At 37.1% G+C, this 22455-nt stretch overlaps 1 protein-coding gene across 2 annotated transcripts in view; it reads left to right on the top strand.

Moving 5' to 3' along the window:
- USP24 (ubiquitin specific peptidase 24) overlaps positions 1 to 22455 on the top strand; it is a 60358-nt gene that overhangs the window by 23800 nt on the left and 14103 nt on the right. Inside the window, exons 16-52 of one of the 2 annotated variants that reach the window (XM_032192086.1) lie at positions 615 to 659; positions 1207 to 1314; positions 1937 to 2086; positions 2639 to 2770; positions 3314 to 3425; positions 3659 to 3735; positions 4716 to 4856; positions 5009 to 5062; positions 5282 to 5397; positions 6014 to 6080; positions 6242 to 6352; positions 6722 to 6820; positions 6904 to 7074; positions 7633 to 7718; positions 7867 to 7960; positions 8224 to 8379; positions 10677 to 10774; positions 11520 to 11615; positions 11769 to 11997; positions 12336 to 12495; positions 12753 to 12908; positions 13481 to 13551; positions 14320 to 14480; positions 15158 to 15219; positions 15947 to 16138; positions 16338 to 16455; positions 17306 to 17450; positions 17892 to 18011; positions 18292 to 18417; positions 18619 to 18717; positions 18940 to 19022; positions 19256 to 19397; positions 19801 to 19920; positions 20311 to 20531; positions 20941 to 21065; positions 21687 to 21828; positions 22176 to 22326. In XM_032192086.1, coding sequence (XP_032047977.1) covers positions 615 to 659; positions 1207 to 1314; positions 1937 to 2086; positions 2639 to 2770; positions 3314 to 3425; positions 3659 to 3735; positions 4716 to 4856; positions 5009 to 5062; positions 5282 to 5397; positions 6014 to 6080; positions 6242 to 6352; positions 6722 to 6820; positions 6904 to 7074; positions 7633 to 7718; positions 7867 to 7960; positions 8224 to 8379; positions 10677 to 10774; positions 11520 to 11615; positions 11769 to 11997; positions 12336 to 12495; positions 12753 to 12908; positions 13481 to 13551; positions 14320 to 14480; positions 15158 to 15219; positions 15947 to 16138; positions 16338 to 16455; positions 17306 to 17450; positions 17892 to 18011; positions 18292 to 18417; positions 18619 to 18717; positions 18940 to 19022; positions 19256 to 19397; positions 19801 to 19920; positions 20311 to 20531; positions 20941 to 21065; positions 21687 to 21828; positions 22176 to 22326 — 4536 coding nt within the window. The remainder of the gene's footprint in view (positions 1 to 614; positions 660 to 1206; positions 1315 to 1936; positions 2087 to 2638; positions 2771 to 3313; positions 3426 to 3658; positions 3736 to 4715; positions 4857 to 5008; positions 5063 to 5281; positions 5398 to 6013; positions 6081 to 6241; positions 6353 to 6721; positions 6821 to 6903; positions 7075 to 7632; positions 7719 to 7866; positions 7961 to 8223; positions 8380 to 10676; positions 10775 to 11519; positions 11616 to 11768; positions 11998 to 12335; positions 12496 to 12752; positions 12909 to 13480; positions 13552 to 14319; positions 14481 to 15157; positions 15220 to 15946; positions 16139 to 16337; positions 16456 to 17305; positions 17451 to 17891; positions 18012 to 18291; positions 18418 to 18618; positions 18718 to 18939; positions 19023 to 19255; positions 19398 to 19800; positions 19921 to 20310; positions 20532 to 20940; positions 21066 to 21686; positions 21829 to 22175; positions 22327 to 22455) is intronic. The other variant, XM_032192087.1, reaches the window with a different exon arrangement.

Below are 22455 nucleotides of genomic sequence, written 5' to 3' on the forward strand. Positions count from 1 at the left end.
AAACTGGAAATATGCCCATAAACTAAAAGGCTTATACTTTTTCCATACGTTTCTTTCATATTAAATTACGTTTTGTTTGTCATGCAGCATCTATAGAGGATGTTAGTTCTTTAGGAAGCATAGTATGTTTCTTGATATTGATCACTTTTCTTTTTTTGCTTTTTTGTTTGTGAATACAGATTTACAAGTTTGGGTTCTGAATGTCTGCAAAATTTTGCAGTCTTTTCTGATCTTATGCTTTCCTGTTCTTGCATTCTTTTTAATTGCATTCTGCCAAGGGCCTTAACAAAGGTGCTGCAGTGGGGAACGCTAACGGAAAGCTGTAACTATAGGCTGGAAAAAATGGGGAAAGCGTACAATATTCTTTTAAAAATACATCATTTGCTTATTTCCCTGTGTTAGGGGGAACGAAGAAGTAAATTAGGAGGGAATGTAATATTAAGACAAGATTCTCAGCTACATGAGGGAGTCTTCAGTAGAACGCTATTATGGGTAGGTTACTTTAGTGTCTCTAAGTGAGCAGGTGGTATTGGTTATTGTCGGTATTTAAACCAGACATCACTTATCTGAACAAAAAAAACTTCAGTACTGGTTTGTGTGATCAAACTTTACAGAACATGAAGCCTCCCAGAAAAGTGATGAGCAGTTCTAATAATGAGGTAGGATCCTTTGTAGGATCTCTTTCAAAATGCAGCTTAAATAGCCTTTGCTTCCTATCAGAGGGCTCCTTGCAGCACCAAATCAGAAATTTCTTCTCATCTCTTAACCCTCAGTAGTACTTCAGATTTTTTTCTTCTGTTATTCTCACCTTAACAATAAGTAACCTCATTTGACTGTATTTGCCCTTTAAAGCCCTAACTGGCCTGCTTTATCTCCTGTAATTGAGGAAGGTGGTGGTTGTTATCCCTCTGCTGCAACTGAGATTTTGTGTACTAAATTTGCATGTTCTCTAGCAAGGAGGTGGTACTTTGGGCTTAATAATCACAGCCAAATGTTTCAAAGGACATCTTGAAGAAGGTAAAGGGGCACCTTTGATGTTTGGAAGGGAACCAGGCACAAGTCACTGAACCCTTCTGAGCTAGTAACTGTTGTTTTGAAACAGGGGTATTAATGGAAATCATTACCCTTTAAGAGTCTATGAGGAGAATTAGTACATTGCTGAGCACGTACGCATGTGTAATTCTTTTTTACCTTTCTCACTACTAGTCATCCCAGCACAACAATCCTCAGTTTGTGTGGGTGGTGCCAGCGTTACGTCAGCTTCATGAAATCACGCGTTCATTTATTAAGCAAACTTACCAAAAACAAGACAAGGTAAGAATATGTGCTGAGATTTCGACTCCCTTGTTATATCTGTATGGCTCTGCTTCTCTAGAGTTTAGAAAAGAGAGGGGGGAAAAGAAAAAAAACAATAAGTACAGCTTCGTGATGTAGCATAAAGTAAATCTACAAGTAGAGAGGCTGTGTTGTGTGCTGCCCATTGTTGTGTGTGTGCATATGTTTATAAATAAGATCTGTTTGCTGTGTCAGGACTGTTTTATTTTGTTCTCAGCTTTTTGTAAAATAATTAACAAGTATGTCTCTATTAAGAAACTACCATTGCTAATGTTTAGAGCAGTTAATTTGTAGTTGTATTAACATTGACAGTTGGAAAACAGATTGAAATACCAGCAAATCATGTGTGCTATTCTATGGCTAAGCAGAGGTGTGGGACTTTGTTTGCAATCTGCAGCACACATATTTCAGCACATGCTGAAAATGGTATTGCCAGAGGGCTTGGGATATTTGGAAGGGGTACAGCTGACTCTGGTGAGAGGGGATCATTATCCTTCCCGTAAAAAACACTTTTCTGTAAAAGAGCAGACTGTTGAATGCATGTCTGTTTATATATATTTTTTAAAAACCTCTTTTATTGATGTTTGTTTATTTTACCAAGAGCATTATTCAAGATCTAAAGAAAAACTTTGAAATAGTGAAGTTGGTGACAGGAAGCTTAATATCATGCCACCGTTTGGCTGCGTCTGTGGCAGGTCCTGGAGGGCTTGTTGGAGGAACGTTAGTGGATGGCCGATACACTTACCGGGAGGTATTGAACCTGCATTTCTTACTACCTTAGGGGGTTGAAAACATGGTCATTGATAAACTACATCATGTCTCATAAAACTAGTTGATTTTTCATTTTGGGAATTCACTGGAATATGTTCTGTCTGGTGAATAATTGCACTAGTTCTTATTCATAATTCTGACACTTATCTGTTGGGAATTATTACAGCTTCGTTATATTATGTAACAAGGGTGATGGAACATCACACTCGACAAATTTCTTCTCAGAGTCTTCTCTGATTTGTTGAGAACATGATCTCCTTATTCCAGGAGCTCCTGTCTCCAAGCTTGTGCAGCCTTTGGCTTATATGCAAGCTTCAGTTTGAAGCCATCATAGAAAGATAATCAAAAAGCAGTAATTTTAACAACTGTGTGAAATAGAAACTAAGCGCATTTCAGAGAGTTTCTAGTCCTCAGACTTTGCAAACTGTACTCGTGTTCAATCACTAAGTTTGTCAAAACTAAAAAAAAAAAATGTTCAGAGTTCTTGTTATGGAAAGAAAAATCTTAAAACTGTGTTTGTTTCCTTTTTCAGTATTTGGAAGCACATCTAAAATTTTTGGCATTTTTTCTGCAAGAAGCCACTCTTTATTTGGGCTGGAATCGTGCCAGGGAGATCTGGGAATGCCTTGTAACTGGCCAGGATGTTTGTGAGTTAGATCGAGAGGTAAGAAATACTCAAGTTGTTGTCTGTGGTTGCAGAGTGAATCTTACATGTGCTATTCATGAACCTTTATTTGTTGAGGTACATGGAACTTAAGTAGTAAACGTTAAGTAATAAGGTATTAGATGCTTACTGTGTAAGCTAATGAAGCCACTTATGTTATGTTTGCTTATGACTAGGATGCTCTTTTAATATTAAACTTGACTGGAAGAGAAATGTTGGTGAGGAGATTAGTTGCAGGTTTATGGATGCTAGCTAGAAAATAGCTGCCTGAAAGCTTGCAGAGTCATAAAAGAGATGTTCAGTGATATTTGGGTGCGAGATGACTATCAAGATTAAGTACCTCAATGCTGCAGTACAGCTGGTATAATAAGTAAAGTTACTATGAGATTTTGAATTTCTTGCTGCAGATCAAGCTTTTGTGTGATAAGTTACACAGTTATGTAAGGTAGTATAGGTAGTATCTGACGTAGTTTTATACAGCAACGATAATTTAAATAATTGTAATGACAATAGGATAAAAACATACCTGCTTTTCACTCACAGATGTGCTTTGAGTGGTTTACCAAAGGACAACATGATCTAGAGAGTGATGTACAGCAACAGCTCTTCAAAGAGAAAATTCTTAAACTGGAGTCGTATGAAATTACTATGAATGGTATGAAAATTATGTTGGTCGACATGGTTTTTAAATAAATATAATCATTTTGCTTTCTAAGTCTTCAAATTAAACGTCAAACAGCTCTGTAAATAAAGGGGTCTTCTGCTGTCATTCTGAGTTTTAATAGTTATAGAAGAAAAAGGTCACTCTTGCATTTGATATCTCCTTTAAAAAAGGATAAAAACTTGTCCTGACCTAAATAAAATGCTTGCATCACTTTTCACTTTCAGGTTTTAGTTTATTTAAGACTTTCTTTGAAAATGTGAACCTGTGTGACCATCGACTAAAGAGGCAAGGGACTCAGTTGGTGAGTGTTCTGTCAAGTTCATTCTTGTGTACTACTTGTGGTATCTTGAGGAAGGGAGGAGGTTAGACGAGGATTCTGTATCAGCTGTTTGATATGGTCATGTTTGTGTTAGTATGCAGATTGTCCTTCTAGCATTAATGTTGTTAAATTCTGAAGCTAAAATGCTGAAATAACTACAGGAGCATCACAGAATTGAAGGGTTTGGAAGGGACCTCGAAAGATCATCAGGTCTAACTCCCCCCCCTGCCAAAGCAGGTTCCTTAGAGCAGGCTGCCCAGGTAGGCGTCCAGACAGGCCTTGAATATAAAATTCAGTCATTGATAACAAGAAGCTGGTATGTAGCTTCTAAAATTCTGCACAGGTCTAGTAACAATCATGAATTCTAGTGTGAATTTCTCTTGCTTTTCCTTGGCAGGAAAATGTGTGTTTCTCTATTCCTTTACAGAGGACTTAGGCTTATCATAGTCAAGTTCTTTTTTAACTTTGTGATCCTTGTCTGGTTTTAAGTTAATGGTTTTATGTTAAGTATTTTCCGTAGGCATTCTAGATCTCTATCACAGAGTTAATTTACTTCAAATGCATATTTTTTTTGCTAAGTATTCTAGTAGGTTTTATGATGTTTTATTATTTATTTACCCAATGTGGTTTGTTACCACATTGACCTCTGTGAAACAAATTCCATTCCCGATTACATTTCTCAGTGGTTTTGAACTGTAAAATTCTTCACATGGCTTGACTGGAAGTGCTCTTTGGAACTTCACCTGTAAACAAATGTTTTGTTTCTAGTATGAATATGTAAGTTTGTAGCTACTGGTGTCACTTTGCAATGTGGCAAAACTTGGCAACGTGTTGGAAAATAAAATTGTTAAAATTTAATTAAAAGTACTTTCCCAGAAGATGAAAAACTGTTTTGTTCCCATTTGAACTCTTTCTTACTTAAGAAATCCAGTCATGTTTTACTGCTGTTCTTTTTTGCATAGAGTGTAGAAAAACTGGAATTAATAGGAATGGATTTCATTTGGAAGATTGCAATGGAATCACCTGATGAAGAAATTGCAAATGAAGCTATTCAATTGATAATAAATTACAGCTATATTAACCTAACTCCTAGATTGAAAAAGGTAAACATATTTGTATATGAAAATGCTTTGACATTCAGAGCAATTTGACACTCTGCGTGTTAAAATCTGTAGTTTGTTGGGTTCTTTCAGTTTATAAGTAATTCCTACGTTTTTGTATTAAGTTCTAAATCATTTGTCTGTTTTATCTGCAGGATTCGGTATCACTGCACAAGAAATTCATTGCTGATTGCTACACACGATTGGAGGTAAAAATAAATAAATAAATAAATAAAATTTTACTTGTTCTTGTATGTATGTCCTCTTTCATTTTTATTTTTTTTTTTATCTTAGGGTTAGAATAATTGACTATGGTAATTCTATTTAAAGAAAAAAATAATTCCACAGGTATTTCTTGTCCTTGTAGCTCTCTGGCACATACTAATGGTCTATTTAAACAACCACTTACGTTCCGCTTTATATTCTAGGCGGCCAGTTCAGCACTCGGCGGTCCAACATTAACACACGCTGTTACAAGAGCTACAAAAATGCTTACAGCAACTGCTATGCCTACAGTAGCAACATCAGTTCAATCTCCCTACAGGTAAGCTTGTCTTCAAAAAGGCAAATATGGCCGTATATATTTGCTCCCAGCAACTTCCTGACTGATTTTGAGTGATGATCAAAATTGCTGAGTTACTGTGTTGGCCAGCAATATTCTGTTCAGTGTTCATTTCTCATTATTGGTAGTTGTGTATTCTGTCACAATGTAATTTGAATTCCAAAAATATTTTAACAAAACCTGTGTTTTTTTTTTTTTAAAAAAAAAAAAGTATTTAAAAATTAACATAAATAGACTGAAAGCCTGAGTGCTGAAGTTCTCAAAATTGCCGTCCTGCTCGTGTTGTTTCTGGGGCAACGTGTTTTGTATTTGGGAGAGAAAATGATGTTTTTATCCTTCCCCTTAATTTATGCATGCTTAAATGTGTATAGCTTGAATATGTGAGCACAGAGGTGACCTCTGGAAACATGAAGCTTCTGAAGTTCAGTATGTCTCAAGCAGCGTAATGCAAGATTCAATTATAACAAACTACGAAAATAGGTCAAGAATTATTCCCAGTGTTAAGGAGCTGCATTTGAAAACAGTTCATGATTGCTATACGTGGGCATTGAAAACTAATCTCCGAGACAAGTAACTTATTTTGCATGTTTATCCCTAGGTCAACTAAACTTGTAATAATTGAGAGACTGCTGCTATTGGCAGAGCGTTATGTGATAACAATAGAGGTAAGATAATTTCTTCCTAGGCAAGAATGCAACTTCCAATATTATTAAAAACAGTGGAAGTAATTTAAACCTATGTAACTGTAGTAAATTTGTTACATGTCATCATAAAAATGTATTTGTTCTCAAGAATGGTATTTACCATTGTCTTTCTCTTCTGGCAGGACCTTTACTCTGTCCCCCGAACTATTCTACCTCATGGTGCCTCTTTTCATGGACATATTTTAACTCTTAATGTTACATATGAATCTACCAAAGATACCTTCACCATAGAGGTATGTGTGTACAGGTTGTGTGTTTCATGCCATGTTGATCTTTTAGCTACTTGGTTCTTTTTGATACTTGGTCTTAAAAGAGGCAGCTGTTTTTAAGGACTTAGCCTGCGAAATCTATCTAAAAATGCTAAATGTGTGTATAAGCCTACAGTAATGGATGTGTCTGTAGCATAAATGGCTTGCATCACTGTAAGGTGGAAAAGTTGTTTCCTTGCTGTTAGTGATAGAGCATTTCTAGTGCTGTCCTACCCCAGTAGTCTCTTTTATACCTTAATACCTTTACTATCCTATGCAGGAGAACTTCCTTGAAAGCTCTCAGGATTGAGTTCTTGAGCAGGCATACTAAACAAATCTCATTTAATTTCACAGGCTCATAGCAATGAAACTGTAGGGAGCGTCAGGTGGAAGATAGCAAAGATGTTGAATTCTCCTGTGGATAATATACAGATATTTGCCAATGACAGCCTGGTATGTTAACTAGAATTCTCATTATGTATAAAAATCAAATCTGTCTTTCAGATATCAATTAAATGATAGATATTTTCTTGCAGCTAACAGTAAATAAAGATCAGAAACTACTCCACCAATTGGGCTTCTCTGATGAACAAGTCCTTACAGTAAAAACATCAGGAAGCGGGACGCCGTCAGGGAGCTCAGCAGATTCCTCAACCACTTCCAGTAACAGCAGTGGTGTATTTAGTTCATCCTATGCAATGGAACAGGTACAACGTAGTAGCCTGAAAACTGCCCTTGCTTTTGAAGGGGATGAGATAAAAAGGGGGTAGTAGGGCAGTACACGGCTTGGGTGGTGGAAAAGATACAGGAAGTTGGGACAGAAGCTTTTTACATCAGCTTTTTACACTTAAGTACCAAGCAGGCTACATTAATCTTTACAGAGTCTTTTCTTAAATCCTGGAACAAGCGACTCTTGACTTAATTTTGAGGTTACATACCTGGCTGGAGCAGAGATTTCCAGATTTTCACCATTAATAAAGCTGCAGTATGAAAATAAACTAGAAAGTATCAACTAGCATATTCAGACTACTCCTAGTCTGCATTGTATGTGAACATTAAATAATCGTTGGTGTCAAAATTTGCTTATTAAAAGGGAAATGGGGTAATAGTGAAATTCAGATGGTCTCAATCTGGAAGGTAGATGGGATTTCACCGAGCCATGTTGACGTCTGGGTCAGTTGCTTCAATGAAGAGCTCTACTAAATTACTTAGAACAGAGAGGGGAGGACAAAAATAACACCTTCGTATTTTTGCTTAATTCTCAGGAGAAATCCCTCCCTGGAGTAGTCATGGCTCTCGTGTGTAATGTGTTTGATATGCTTTACCAGCTTGCCAATCTAGAGGAGCCAAGGTAAGCAAGCTAAATGGTTATCAAATATGGAAGAAATGCTCATGTTGGAAAGCTCAAATAGCTACTTATTTTATAGTGTATAAGTATTCACCTGGTCACAGTGTGGCTGAATCCTCTTTTGCCTAAGTAATTTCTGATAACTTTTCAGAATAACGCTGCGGGTGAGAAAACTTCTGCTTTTAATTCCTACTGACCCAGCTATTCAAGAGGCACTTGATCAGCTTGATTCCCTGGGAAGGAAGGTATGGATTAAACAATACCAAATACTGGTGAGCTGAACAAAAAGGGTTTTACTAGCAGATTTCTTAAGTTATCTGTAAAATGATGATCTTTGGGTTTGAAGCTACTGCAGAACAATGCTCATTGTAGGGGTTAATGACATATTTCTGAGCATTTGGAGATGAAAGGGTTATTATAGGGATTATATGAGATAATATGATGTTGCCAATTATAACAAACTGCAGTTGTCTAAAAACGTTTTATTTCTGTGACTTATTCCTCCTAGAAAACACTGCTCTCAGAATCAAGCTCTCAGTCTTCAAAATCCCCCTCCTTGTCTTCAAAACACCAACATCAGCCCAGTGCTAGTTCAATACTAGAAAGTCTTTTCAGATCTTTTGCTCCAGGCATGTCCACCTTTAGAGTTCTCTATAATTTAGAGGTAAGAAAAATTTTCTTCTTTCATACTTGTGTTTCTGAGTGCTAGGTTTAAGTAGATCAAATTTTCTTGGGCAGGAGGCCTCAAATTCACCATGATGTTATGGAAAACGCACATGTCAAGTCGTAGCCTGTTTTCCTGTATACAATAAATTCCCCGTAACAGAAGGGGTAAAAAAGTTCCACATTAGAGACTTTATTGTGAAGCCACGCCTCTCTTGTAGTTGCAAGGTGGAAGGAGTATTTTGATTTATGTGGAGAGAAGCAGAGAAGTGTTGAAATCCTTACTGTTCAGGTACAATTCCTGCCTGAATCTCCCAATACTTAATGAATTTTTTATCATATGAAAATGTTGGTCCTTTTAAAAATGAAGGGGAGTAGTTGTTTAGTTCATTTCTACTCAAATCCTTTTGAAAGGTTGATTATTTTAAGGGAGAATAATACTAGAGATTCAGAGGGAGCTGGCAAAAAGAATGCTAATTTTCCTTCTACATAAGTCTACCATATTCTGTCTGTAGAGGCTAAGGAGGAATATTTCTTGAAGCATTCAGCTGTGAAGAATTTTCACTATCCAAATGCGCAGGGCTTTTACCCAGGAGCTTCTGGCCTGTTTTAACTGTGCATGCAAAGTGAGTGGAATGCATACAATTTTTTTAACCCTAAGTATTCTCCTGCGTAAGTTCTTTATCCAGAAGTCTAATACACTGGGTTGGACACTATAAAAAGATTATTTCCAAGCGCTCAGTGCATGGATTTTAAAGAGAATGAAAGGGTTCAGTTGGTGGTGTTCTTACGTCACATTAATCTGCACGCTCTAGGAAACTGGGCAGTGTCTAGTTCTGCTCACAGATCCCACCGTTAATAAGGACATGTTACAAATATAGTCTGAATAGTAAGAAGTTGCAGGACCATTGCTAGCAGCTTCAAAAACAGTGGACAAAGTTACTGTTCTGTCCTCAGTGTGTGCCAAGATTGCTGTAGGAGTTTTGTTATAGTTGCCTTCCTTTGGACTTCTGCAGTCTTAACATTCAGTCTTGATCATCCTACACTCTGACATCCCATTGCACTGGTAGGGTTCCTCCTTTTTCTGTCAAGCTGGAATGAAATATATTTGTCTCTAAAATGTGTTGACAAGTTCTACAACTGGAAGCAAATGGCTTAACATATCACAGCAAGGATATTTTGTTGAACTGGCAGGTTATCTTACAGTGTGACAAGATGGCTATCTACTTCTGTGCCAGAGAAAATAATGAAAGCAAGCAATACTTTGCTTGCTTTTCTGGCAAGGAATAAATAGTAGTAAATTGGATTAGATATGTAGATTTTGAGTGGACTTGCTCCTCAAATCCAGTCAAGCCAGTTGGAAGATGAGTATTGTCAGAAAAAGATGGCATGGTGTTTTATTCCCCCAGCTGGTAACATGTTCAAACACTAGGAAACCAGTCCAGAGCACTGGGATAACTGCTTCCTGAAGAATGTGTGCAGCAAATTGTAGAGGTGTGAAAGAAATTAAAATTATCTGTCTTAGAGGTTCAGGGTTATATCATGCAGTGTTGTAATAAGGTTTCATACCTGGAACTCTGTAAACCATGCTTATGCTATGTGAGCATGGAAACCACATATTTTGTTTTTCCATGTGCAGCATTGTTGGCTGTATCTACTGAAGGGACTTTACAAGAAAGCAAGCAACTTTTATATTTTTTTCTATTTATTTTGGTTTTTTAAAAAGTGAATTATAAATGTACCAACAGAGACTGCAGAATTCTACGTCCGTATTTCCGTGTGTAATTGGATTCTGTGAAGTTCAGTGCTTACTTAAAACAAGAGGGATGATGCAGAGGTGAAGTTCACAAGGGCTGTAGAATTATCTGGACTATCCTTTTAAAAAAAAAAAAAAAGAAAATTATATTTAATACAATTATTTCAGAAGACATGAGTTAATACGTAAGCCATCTCTAGGGTGTTTTATTGGCTGCTGTCAACTGAAAATCTCAAAAGGAGAAGGATTTGTGCTATTAAGGAGTTCCTTCTGAGCCTGAAGACACTTTTCACAGACTAGAGTATGTACTTTATTCTCTTAATAAATAAACAGCAGTGAAGATAAAAATGCCCTTTGATACAGGATAAATATCTGTAGTAGTCTTTGCTGTCCTGGATATTTTTAGTATGATTTCTCTTTACAGACTAGAGCTTAATAGAGCTGTATTGTTAATTCCATTAGTAGTGGATTTTTTCCTACTATAGTTTTGACCTTCAGCAGCAAGGAAATACTAAGATTTATGTGTGAATACTTTATTTTAGGTACTGAGCTCCAAGCTGATGCCAACTGCAGATGACGAAATGGCAAGAAACTGTGCCAAGTCTTTCTGTGAAAATTTCCTCAGAGCAGGAGGTTTGAGGTTAGATTTCAAAATCTTGACTCTATTTGTAACACTTAATTTAGCTAGCTGTTCTGTGGTTCTGCTTTCCATGCTGTAGCACACTTGTACAGTTTTGAGCTGCTTTTTTTAGAGGAAAAGTCCATTCAAAGCTATCCTTTTATTTGCAAGTGTCTGGAAAGATACCATAGCTACCATGGTAATGTAACGGTGTATATCATATTAACACCAAAATAAAGATAGCCACAGATAAGCCTATGAAGTGTAGCTTACACAGAGGTAGTTAAATAATGGAGATTTCAACAGCTAGCATTCCAGTTCGAATTTGTAAGTGGCTACATTACACGTGCTATGTCCTGCATATACACCAGCAGACAGTTTCTAGCAGTCAAAGCGTGGATTGTGTGTTGGGAACCAAATGAAATTTGACCGTCTCTGAAATCCAGACCCTTCAGATAAGGTACAGTCATTTGGAGGACTTGGCAACACTGCTTATAATTGTGTCAAAATTGTCAAGTATGTGTTGCTCTTAAATTTCTGTACCCTGTAGATCCTGAAGCATTTACCAGCAGGAACGGAAATCTCCAATCTATAAATGCAGGAGGGGAAAATAGGGATGTTAGTCTCCAAAGCTGCCAGTTTGGCAGTTTTAACTGGCATTCAATTGAGTGAATAAGAGGAGGGAAGGATGGAGATAAATTAATTGCACCTCTTTCCTAAGTAAAATGCTTTCAAACAGAGCCTGTATTATTGATTTGTTTTTAAGTTTGGTGGTGAATGTGATGCAGAGAGATTCCATCCCTTCAGAAGTAGACTATGAAACCAGACAGGGAGTCTATTCCATCTGCCTGCAACTTGCAAGGTAAGTAATTGCTTCTCATTAGATTGAGTGCTGCTCTCTTGGCTTTTGGAGTGTCCCTTGTAATATTTGTTTGAAATAGAACTCAAAGTATCAGTTCTTCACTTGCTGTGAAGATTCAAAAATAAGCTTGACATTTCTGCTCTGTGAATGTAGGTTCTTGCTTGTTGGCCAAACAATGCCTACCTTACTGGATGAGGATTTCATTAAGGATGGGGTAGAAGCATTGTCCTCGCGCCCCTTCCGTAACGTCAGCCGGCAAGGAAGTAGGCAGATGTCCATTTGTGGAACACCTGAGAAGTCATCCTACCGACAGCTCTCTGTGTCTGATAGATCCTCCATTAGGGTAGAAGAAATCATACCAGCAGCAAGAGTTGCCATACAAGTAAGGAAGTGTTTGATTATTTATGGTGATGTAGCAGTGTGATCTCTGGTGGCAGCTGTATAACTCCTGTATTTTCAGTCAAAAGTCTACTTTCTATATGAGTTTTTGCCCAGGCTTCATTTAAAAGCCTCTGGAAATCCATGTTATCAGTCTCTCTTCCCTACCTTTATCTGGTTTTTAACATCTAACTTAAGGTATCCTTAAGCCTGGTTAGAGAAGAGAGAAGAACAAATCCAAATGTGAATTTGATGTGATCCAGAAGATGCATTCCTCTTATCCCTGTCATTAACAAAGGCTGTCGACCATAACAGAATTAATGCTGTTTCTTATTTCTTCAGACAATGGAGGTGAACGATTTCACTTCCACGGTGGCTTGCTTCATGCGACTTTCTTGGGCAGCTGCTGCAGGACGACTGGACCTCGTAGGAAGTAGTCAGCCAATAAAAGAAAGCAACACTTTATTTCCTGCAGGGATTCGAAACAGACTTAGCAGCTCAGGTAGGTTACTGTGCCTAACATCTTTTAAAACCTCTTTATTGAAGGAAGCATTTGGAAGCCATCTTTAGGGATGGAAGTATTTGGTTTATTCTTAATTTAACACATGTGAAGTGTGAAGCTGAATTACATAAATCTAAGAAAAATGTTGCATGTTTGTGTGGCTTTTAGAGAAGACTTAAGTTGTAGATAACCGACCAGAGGCTGAAGATACATGAAAAATGTAATGGGTTATAGCATTTGTTCATTTCTTAATACAGGAAGTAATTGCAGTTCAGGAAGTGAAGGAGAGCCAACAGCACTGCATGCTGGTATCTGTGTGAGACAGCAGTCCGTATCTACCAAAGATGCTCTGATTGCTGGAGAAGCCCTGTCTCTGTTAGTAACCTGCCTTCAGCTACGCAGTCAGCAACTAGGTATGAAATAGAATTGGATTTACTCAGTGTTTGGAGTATAAGTAAGGAGGGTGAAGTCTTATGAAGATGGTTTAAAAAATAATCATGAGAAACTCTGAAATTTCTAAGTTACCTTCTCAGCTCAAGTGACAAACTCACAATTTGATTTTAAAAATGCATTTTTTATACCCAGGACTGAACAGTAGGTGGCATGAAACAAGGCATGTGGTGCTGTGCCTTAGTGAAATGCAATGGGAAAGCTAACTTACTGCTAGTATATAAATATTTGTACTGGCTCTGAAGGACATAGTTCTGCACGTGCTGCTGTTTGCACAGCTAATGTTTAGTACTTGAACCTTTTGTGTACAAGAAATGTAAATGGTGGTGGTGGAAGGAGAAGGAAAATGCTGTTATGAGGTAGTGCTCGTCTCTGATGGAAGGAGATGGAGAAACATGCAAATACCCATTCCTGCTTTTTGGTATTGACAACAGGGTATGTCTTATAAGTCCTATATGGTATTTTAATATAAGACTGTAACAGTGATTTTAAATGATTATTCTAGAAAAGATAACCTCATATTCTTCTGTTCTAGGATCTTTTTACAATTTGCCTTGTGTTGCTGATTTTATCATTGACATACTGCTTGGATCACCAAGTGCTGAGGTAAGAGTTTTTCTCTGAAAACTTCTTTAATGTTTCAGTGAAATGTGTATACTTTATTCATTTCATGTCATCTCATGATAAAATTGTTCTTTACAAGTATTCCAACACTGTTTGTATAAATAACCTTTGGGTAATGGCTAGTAATTCCAGTACTTAGTGCTGTGTTGATAACAAATGCTGAAGTATTGCATTCCTTAGGCTTGTATAATCCACGAGGCAGAGCTGTGCTTTGAATAGTCAGAAAATACTCTCATTTTGGTGAGACAGATTATATAATACTAGTACTTTCACCTTCTCAACAAGGGGAAGTTACAAGGAACTATTGTCTGAAAAGTTTTGGGTAAGATCTAATGGACTCTTCTGGACTTCTTGAAAGAATCTTCCAAATGTCAGAACCCTCCTAAAATTTATTTTTTTTCTGATTTGAGATTATTCTAGATATTAAAAAATCTAGAGATTTTTTTCAAGCCGCACTTACTTCATTTCATGGCATTCCTCCTATTTTGTATGAAGTTGTTTTATCTTTTCACCCCTTACCTGAATTGATAGTCTGTGTTTAATAAAGCATCCAGAGCTGTTAGCAGAGGAATGAAAGTGGTTTGCTAAATCCCTATAAATAGAGAAGGCCTGGCTGGTGGGTGTGGAGCTCATGCTCTAGTTTCCACGAGATTTTCAGTGTCTGGGTTTTGTCAGGTTTCTAACCAAACAGAAGTTTATTTTTGGCAACCGTTGAGTAAGGTCTAGTGCTTGACAATGATACTTTTTCAGATTCGTCGTGTTGCCTGTGACCAGTTGTACACCCTTAGTCAGACTGACACGTCAACTCACCCAGATGTACAAAAGCCAAACCAGTTTCTCCTGAGTGTTATTCTCAGTGCCCAGCTGCCTCTTTGGTCACCAACCAGCATCATGAGAGGAATTAACCAGAGGTAAGGCAAATGTGTGTTTACTGGGGAAGGAAACCTATTGTGTTTTTTTTTTTAAATTAGTAGTGCTTTGGAAGCTCTGAGGTATAGGTGATTAGGACTTTGTTTCTGCAATTCTGTGGAAAGTAGACATGTCTGTTGTGCCCCAGAAAGTTCAGGAATTATGTAAGTTGGAGGGAAATCTGAATTTCTAATGTACAGCTCTTCCTCTGCGAATTCATACAGTTTGTTTTATTTAACTTCCCAGAGGCTGTAGTTGCTAAATAGGCATTCTCTTTCTAGGATGTTCTTGCAGTAGTCGAAATGACTTGTTTGCTAACCATTGCACCTGCTAAGACTGTGTCAGTTCTGTTGACATGTCCCTGACTGGCCAAAGACTATTCAATATACTAGTCTAGAAGAATCTGAGTAAAGGAGTAACTGACAACCTAAAATATGTTGTTGACGTTACCATTTGGTATTTAACTTATGAGGTGAGGGAAGAAAGCAATGTTAAATGTTACTCAAAAAAAATAATCAGAAGCAATCATTTTAAAACTGAAGCACATGCATAAAAAGCATACCAAGACAGCTACAATACTTGAATTAGATGGACAGAGAATGTGGGCCTTAAAGGTAATAGCTTAAATTAAAATTAGAAACTTTTTCCCAAAATAAACTATTCTATTTGTATCTTTTAGACTTTTGTCCCAGTGTACAGAATACTTTGACCTGAGATGTCAATTATTGGATGATCTGACATGTAAGTACGTTTAGATTATGGCCCAGACATACATGCTACTCTGATTGCAACTTCTAAATGTCTTCCTTCTGTAGACCAGATGCAGAATGTAGACTTTATGGGGATTAACTCAATGTGACTTGACAGTGTGCTGGCCATTCTGTGCTGTTAATGCCTGATGTGGGCAATTCTTGGTGTTTGGTAACTGCAAGGCAATTAATCCTTTTGGTAACTGAAATGAGTTCCTTTGCAGAAGATGCTCTTTTTACATATTGTGGGATAAACTAGACAATCTGTTAGGCCTTCAGTTGGAAGTACAGAGATGAAAAATTACAGTAAGATAATCAAGAGCCTTAAGTAGTGAATGTATGTCAGTTTCCTCCATGAGGAGATGTGAAATACCTACCTGTATACTCAGCTTGCAGAGTAAATCTCTGCAGCACCTTCCCCATAAGAATACATATATATAAACATACTACCACTCCACACTGTCTGTACCCTCTCAGAATTCAGTTTGACCTACTTCTAGAAATCTTTCCAAGTATCATTCCCTTTCCTGGAAAATTCTCTAATTGATTGTTTTCTCTTTGGTAACATAACAGCACATGAGTGGAAGTCCAGTTCAAAAGCTGTCTACTCTTGTTTGAGACCTTGTTTGAGATTCTTTGTATTTAAATTCTACACTTATATGTACGTACGGAACTGATAATTTCTTTTTTTTTGTGGGGGTTCCCTTTTGATCTTGTAGCATCAGAAATGGAACAGCTAAAGATAAGCCCAGCTGCCATGTTAGAAGATGAGATCACCTGGCTAGACAATTTTGAACCCAACCGCACAGCTGAGTGTGAGACCAGTGAAGCTGATAACATCTTGTTAGCAGGACACTTAAGGCTCATCAAGACTCTCCTTTCACTTTGTGGAGCAGAGAAGGAAATGGTTGGTAAGTATTCCTTTTCATTCTAAAGTGGCTGGACCAGCATGAATTCTGCACAGTGTTTAAAAATTACCTAGAAAATGTTTTGAAGATATAAGTAGAAGATATAATAATATATCATTAGGAGTGACAGAGCTGAAAGGAATAGCATTGGCAGTTCAGCATGTAATGTATTTAACAGTAGATGTGGATTACTGTGTTACAGGTTCATCTTTGATTAAGCCATTGTTGGATGACTTCCTCTTCAGAGCATCCAGGATTATTCTGAACAGCCATTCTCCAGCAGGCAGCGCTGCAATCAGTCAACAAGACTTTCATCCAAAGTAAAAAGCAATTTTTTTTTTTGTTTTTCTTGGGTTTGTCCAAGTACTCATGAATGCAAATGCCACATTGGGGCTATAGATGCATTGAGTTCATACCAATGTTGGAGCTTTCTTCAGAGCATACCTTCCCAATTTGTTTCCGACATAAGTGTCCAAATAGTGTTTTTAGGAGTTTATATGTTCTTGGCATCTTGAATAGGCTTTTTAAGTTTCATATAAGTAGCTGGCATTTTTATTAACTTGATGCATTGATTGCATATGACGTGCTACACCATGATGTATTGTTCTATTGCTGTTCACCTCAAGCATTCTCTCTTGTTTCTTTAAATAAAGACTTTTCTTTGGCCTTCAGAAGAAAAGGGTAGTGTGCTAGATCCATTGAAGAGTTGTTTTCTACTGATTTAGCACACTGTAGGTCTAAGGTCTTCCTAGCAAGGAAGTTATCTGGTCTAGCTCTTACAAAGCTCATTTCATTGTACATCAGTCATTTTGTCTCCACCAGTGTTACAGTAATAGAATCTGATTGTTAGTTCTCAGAGGTGGAACAAACCGTCTTCTTTTCTGGGTACCTTGCTTCCTTGCTACTGAATGTTAAGCACAGACATCTCCATATCAGGAGGAAAGGCTTATTTAAAAGAGTATTTCTGGGGCTGCTCATCCTCTGCTTTCCTTCCCATCTGCCTCCCCAAGAAAGAAAAAAAAAAACACTGCAGTCTCTGAGGAGATTTTTAGCATTTAAACTAGTCCTTTTGAACAATTGTCGCTTGTTCTGAGTAATATGGCTTTCTAGAATTAGAAATAATTGAGTAATCTTTAAAAATAGATCTTAACTGTGGTTTGCTTCTTATAGGTGCAGTACAGCAGATAGCCGATTAGCTGCCTATGAAGTGTTGGTAATGCTGGCTGATAGCTCACCTTCCAATCTTCAGCTTATTACAAAAGAGCTGCTTTCTATGCATCACCAGTGTGACCCTGCACTTACAAAGGAGTTTGACGTAAGCAAGAAGCCTTTTTTTAATTTGCATTAGCATGATAGCATTAGTACTGTCTGATCTATTGAGCTGCTTCATTCAAGAAATTTCCATGGTCTTCAATTTAAAATTACAAAAAGCAGACAAGTAGATGAAGATCCAGTTGACCTTTCTGAGAAGCAAATACTCTTACGAGTCTTTGTCAATTATTTGCATAAGAGAGAAGTGTTGCTTAATTATCACTAATTTCATTTAGATATATTTTAGGCTGCTTTTTCAGTTTTATGCTGAATATTAACTGTATAGATGAGCAAATACAGCTCTTGTGATATTTCAGAACTGATTTTCCTGGTTTTCCATAAAATAGTACATAACAGTTCATTATAAAGGTGATTATAAAAGAGATAATGTTGGAGTCTCACATGTTCCATAATTTATTGAGACAAAAAATGTTTCTCGTTCTAGTATCTTCCCCCAGTGGATAGTCGCTCCATTTCAGGATTTGTGGGACTAAAGAATGGTGGTGCTACTTGTTACATGAATGCCGTCTTCCAGCAGCTATATATGCAACCTGGGCTCCCAGAGGTAATTGGTTCAGTGTCCTGTAAAGTCCTCTTTTCAGAATTAACTGTCACCTGAGCTGTGAGTTCATTTCACACCATTTGTAACATGAATTGTTTTTTCTTAAAAAAAAGTGTTTATATACATAATTTCTATGTATAAATATACAGAGTGCATATACATAGCACATATACACTAAAAATATAGATACACAAATGATTACTTTTAACTTATCATGCTGTGTCATGAAAACCTAAAGTATTAGTTCTTGGCAAAGTTAGTAAAGCTATTTGTTTCCTCCCAGGCCCTGCTTTCCATTGACGATGATACAGACAATCCAGATGACAATGTGTTCTATCAAGTTCAGTCTCTTTTCGGTCACTTGATGGAAAGCAAGCTACAGTATTATGTACCTGAGAACTTTTGGAAGGTATTACTTTTTTGTTCAGAATATATACTTTTCTACTTAACAATGAGCCTTTTTTTTTTGTTTTACCTTTTTCTCATTGCAGAATTTCTAGGGATAAAGTTTTACCTCAAAGTCAAAATGTGTAGAAATAATGCTTATTGGTGAAGTTTTTTTTGATATTTATGTGAAACTACTACCTCTTTATATTTATACTTGATACAGATCTTCAAGATGTGGAATAAGGAACTTTATGTTCGAGAGCAACAGGATGCTTATGAGTTCTTTACCAGTCTTATAGATCAGATGGATGAGTATCTCAAGGTAAAAACCTCAGGTTTCTTTCCTTGTTTACATGCTTCTCTTGGTAGTCAGTCTACCATTTTCTGTCAATCATTCTTTTTTTCTTTGGAAAAGAAGGCAGAGAACCACTTAACTATTTTGTGATTTAAGTAACATTCAGAGGCTTAAACTTCATACTGTATGCTTGGTCTTTCACTCTGCAAATATATATATAACTGATGTCTAGTTCTATATCTCCAACAGAAAATAGGAAGAGACCAAATATTTAAGAATACTTTTCAAGGCATCTTTTCTGATCAGAAGATCTGCAAGGACTGTCCTCACAGGTAACGTTAATTTCAGTGCATTAGATAACTTGTTATGTGCTGCCATAACTATTACAATATGTAGGTCAAAATAGCACAAAATGTAATATACCTTTGACTGTAAGCATCGTAGCTGTTGATAGCTACAGGGCAAACGTGATATTTTATATGCATGTCTTGTTAATGTACTTTGGATACATGATAATGTACTTCTCCTCTGTCAATGTCTTTACCATTTTTCTTCTTTATTTTAGGTATGAGCGTGAGGAAGCCTTCATGGCTCTCAACTTAGGTGTGACTTCATGTCAAAGTTTGGAAATATCACTGGATCAGTTTGTTAGAGGAGAAGTTCTGGAAGGAAGTAATGCGTACTACTGTGAAAAATGCAAAGAAAAGGTATTGTTTTAATGTATGTAAGAGTATTCAGCTGTAGCTTAATGTTTTCTTAAGCATTGCATGGTTATATGAAGCCATATTTAAATACAACTTAGTCTAATTATAAAGTTAAATCCAAAGCCAACGTAGATAGTTTTCTTCATTCCTTGTTACTCATATTGTGGACTAAATGTTTAGAGGGATGGCAGGGATGGTACAGTGTTCTGTAACATACCAGCCCACTGCACAAACATAACTGCAGTAGTACCCTGTCTGTAGGCATTACAGTCATCCTGTGGTCATGCTACCTCCAGTAGCTGTATTGTTTATCAGTTTGGGATGGTTGGAATCAGGCATCTATAGAAGAATGTTAGAGCTTGCTTGAGTTATATAGATAGAGGTGATGCTCTTTTGTCTTTTTAAGAGAACTACAGTGAAGCGTACATGCATTAAGGTCTTACCGAGCCTTTTGGTGATTCACCTGATGAGATTTGGCTTTGACTGGGAGAGCGGTCGTTCCATTAAATATGATGAACAAATAAGGGTAAGGAAACTATTGGTTATGCTCCCTATTCCCACCATTCCTTCCACTTAGTGGAGTGTGGTGCACTCACCCTTCCTATTGATACTCCCTTCTTTCCTCCACATTTCAATGCTGGACTCTTGAATGTGTGGAACACTTACAATATGATCATGGTATAGAAAATAAATACTTCTACAAACTTTGCTTGCCTTCAGCATTCTCAGAGTACTTTCAGAAAGCAAAAGCCTCTGCAAAGGCATCTTATATAATTTCTGTGTCATAAGGATGGAAAGTTCTACTACCATAATTTCCTTTAGCACTTCCAATATGGGAGTATTAATACAATTCTTAAAAAATTACATTAAGCAAGTGCATGACAAGATCTGAGTTTAATCTAAAATCTCTTCACAGTTTCCCTGGATGCTGAACATGGAGCCTTACACTGTGTCAGGGATGGCTCGTCAGGATTCGTCCTCAGAAGTGGGGGACAATGGTAGAAATGCAGATCAAGGAAGCGGAGGCTCCCCAAGGAAGAAAGTTGCACCTACAGAGAACTATGAGCTTGTTGGTGTGATTGTTCACAGTGGCCAGGCACATGCAGGGCATTACTACTCTTTTATAAAGGACAGGAGGTAATGTCCAAGAAGACTCGCATAATGGCTTTGAGAGCAGTCTAAAGACTACTTGTTTTGGGAAGGTATAGTGAGCCATTCGGAGCTCTTTTGGAAGCACTGGTCTGTCTTAACACCTAGCAGAATTGTCCACATTATCAAAATATCAGGAATTCTTATTTGCCTTGTATTGCTGCAATGAGGACTTCCTGTGACACTTACTTGTGGGTGATGTGCTTCTGTTGTTTTTAATCAATTTTTTTGGAATCAAATTTTGTCATTGAGTTAAGCTTTCTATTTCTTGTCAAAACAAATGTGAGTTCAAGGTTCTTATTGCTAGGATATTTGGGGTGGTTTGTTTTTTTTTTTTTTGCTAGACAATCAAATAATATTGCTTCTGTTCTATTTCTGTTTGTTTTTTTGATTACAGAGGATGTGGAAAAGGAAAGTGGTATAAATTCAATGACACTGTTGTTGAAGAATTTGAGTTAACTGATGAAACCTTGGAATATGAATGTTTTGGTGGAGAGTACAGACCTAAAGTCTATGATCAATGTAAGCAGAAGTGAAGATGAATTTACAGTAGCTTTATTTTTCTTATTAGCTCTCAATAGAGCTAAGTACATTATATCTCTTTAGAGTAACATGATCTAATAATCCTTCCCAAGCATTTTTTTTCTGAAGTATTCTGATTTACTGTAGGACATAACAAGTTATGTCCTTATAAGTTCTGCTATGGCCTAAAATATTGAACCATATTCATTGTTGTTCAGCTATTTGTGAACTGAATAGCAGAGGAGATTCAGAAGTAAAATGGCACGTTATTAAAAATGGTTTAAAGAAAACACAAAACAGGCCTTATTTTAGGCTAGTCAAAGTGTCCGTAGAACATGGTGTGGGATCATATAGTTAAACTTCACAATGCTTTAAGGAATTAATTCCAAACATATTTCCAACATCTTTCATTTACTTTGTAATTCTGATAGCTATCTTTTTTAAAATACATGTGCTCTTTGTGTGTGCACTTCTTTATTCACTAACATAGACTGATGTTTAGAGAAATGACTTCGTACTGCACAGTCTGTGTTGCTTGCACACTCAATTTCCCTCCCCTGTCCGAATGAAAAGAGTGCTAAGCCTTCAAAGGCCTTCATTGAATGCCTTTTCTCTCATCAGCTAACCCTTACCCTGATGTACGTCGGCGGTACTGGAATGCCTATATGCTGTTTTACCAGAGAGTGTCTGATCAGAACTCTCCGGTCTTACCAAAGAAAAGTCGAGTGAGTGTTGTGCGTCAGGAAGCTGAGGACCTCTCCTTGTAAGTTTCTTTTGTGCCTGTAAAGGCTTCTCCTATATTGATGTCTAGACCCTATTTCCAGAACTAAGGAATGAATAATTCTTGTTCAGCACAGGAGTGTACTGATCCCTCTGTTTTTTCTTTAAGCTGCTTAATTGAATAGTCCTTTATTGGTTTTATAAGTTCCTCTTCCTTACTCCTGCCACTGTTGGAATAAGAAATTCAAGCTGACTGACAGCCTCATAAATTACTTAGACTGTCATATGAATTTGCTTTAAGATGATACTGGCTCTATTGGTATTTTAAAACTTCAACTGCAGATTTGTTGTAGAATTTCATTGTTGACCTTGAGCTTCTATATGTTTTAGATCTGCTCCATCTTCACCAGAAATTTCACCCCAGTCATCACCTCGACCTCATAGGCCCAACAGTGATCGCCTATCCATCTTAACCAAGCTGGTTCGGAAAGGAGAAAAAAAGGGACTTTTTGTAGAGAAAATGCCTGTACGGATATATCAGGTAGAGAACTCTGCAAGTTGCAAATAAATGCTATTCATACAAAATTTAAGCTCATAGGAAGAAGACGACAATTTTGAAGGTAGCCTTGAAGTAATTCAGTTATTGAAACCCAAGATAGAAAGTAACTCT

Source organism: Aythya fuligula, chromosome 8 (assembly GCF_009819795.1).
Source record: "Aythya fuligula isolate bAytFul2 chromosome 8, bAytFul2.pri, whole genome shotgun sequence".
NCBI lineage: Eukaryota > Metazoa > Chordata > Aves > Anseriformes > Anatidae > Aythya > Aythya fuligula.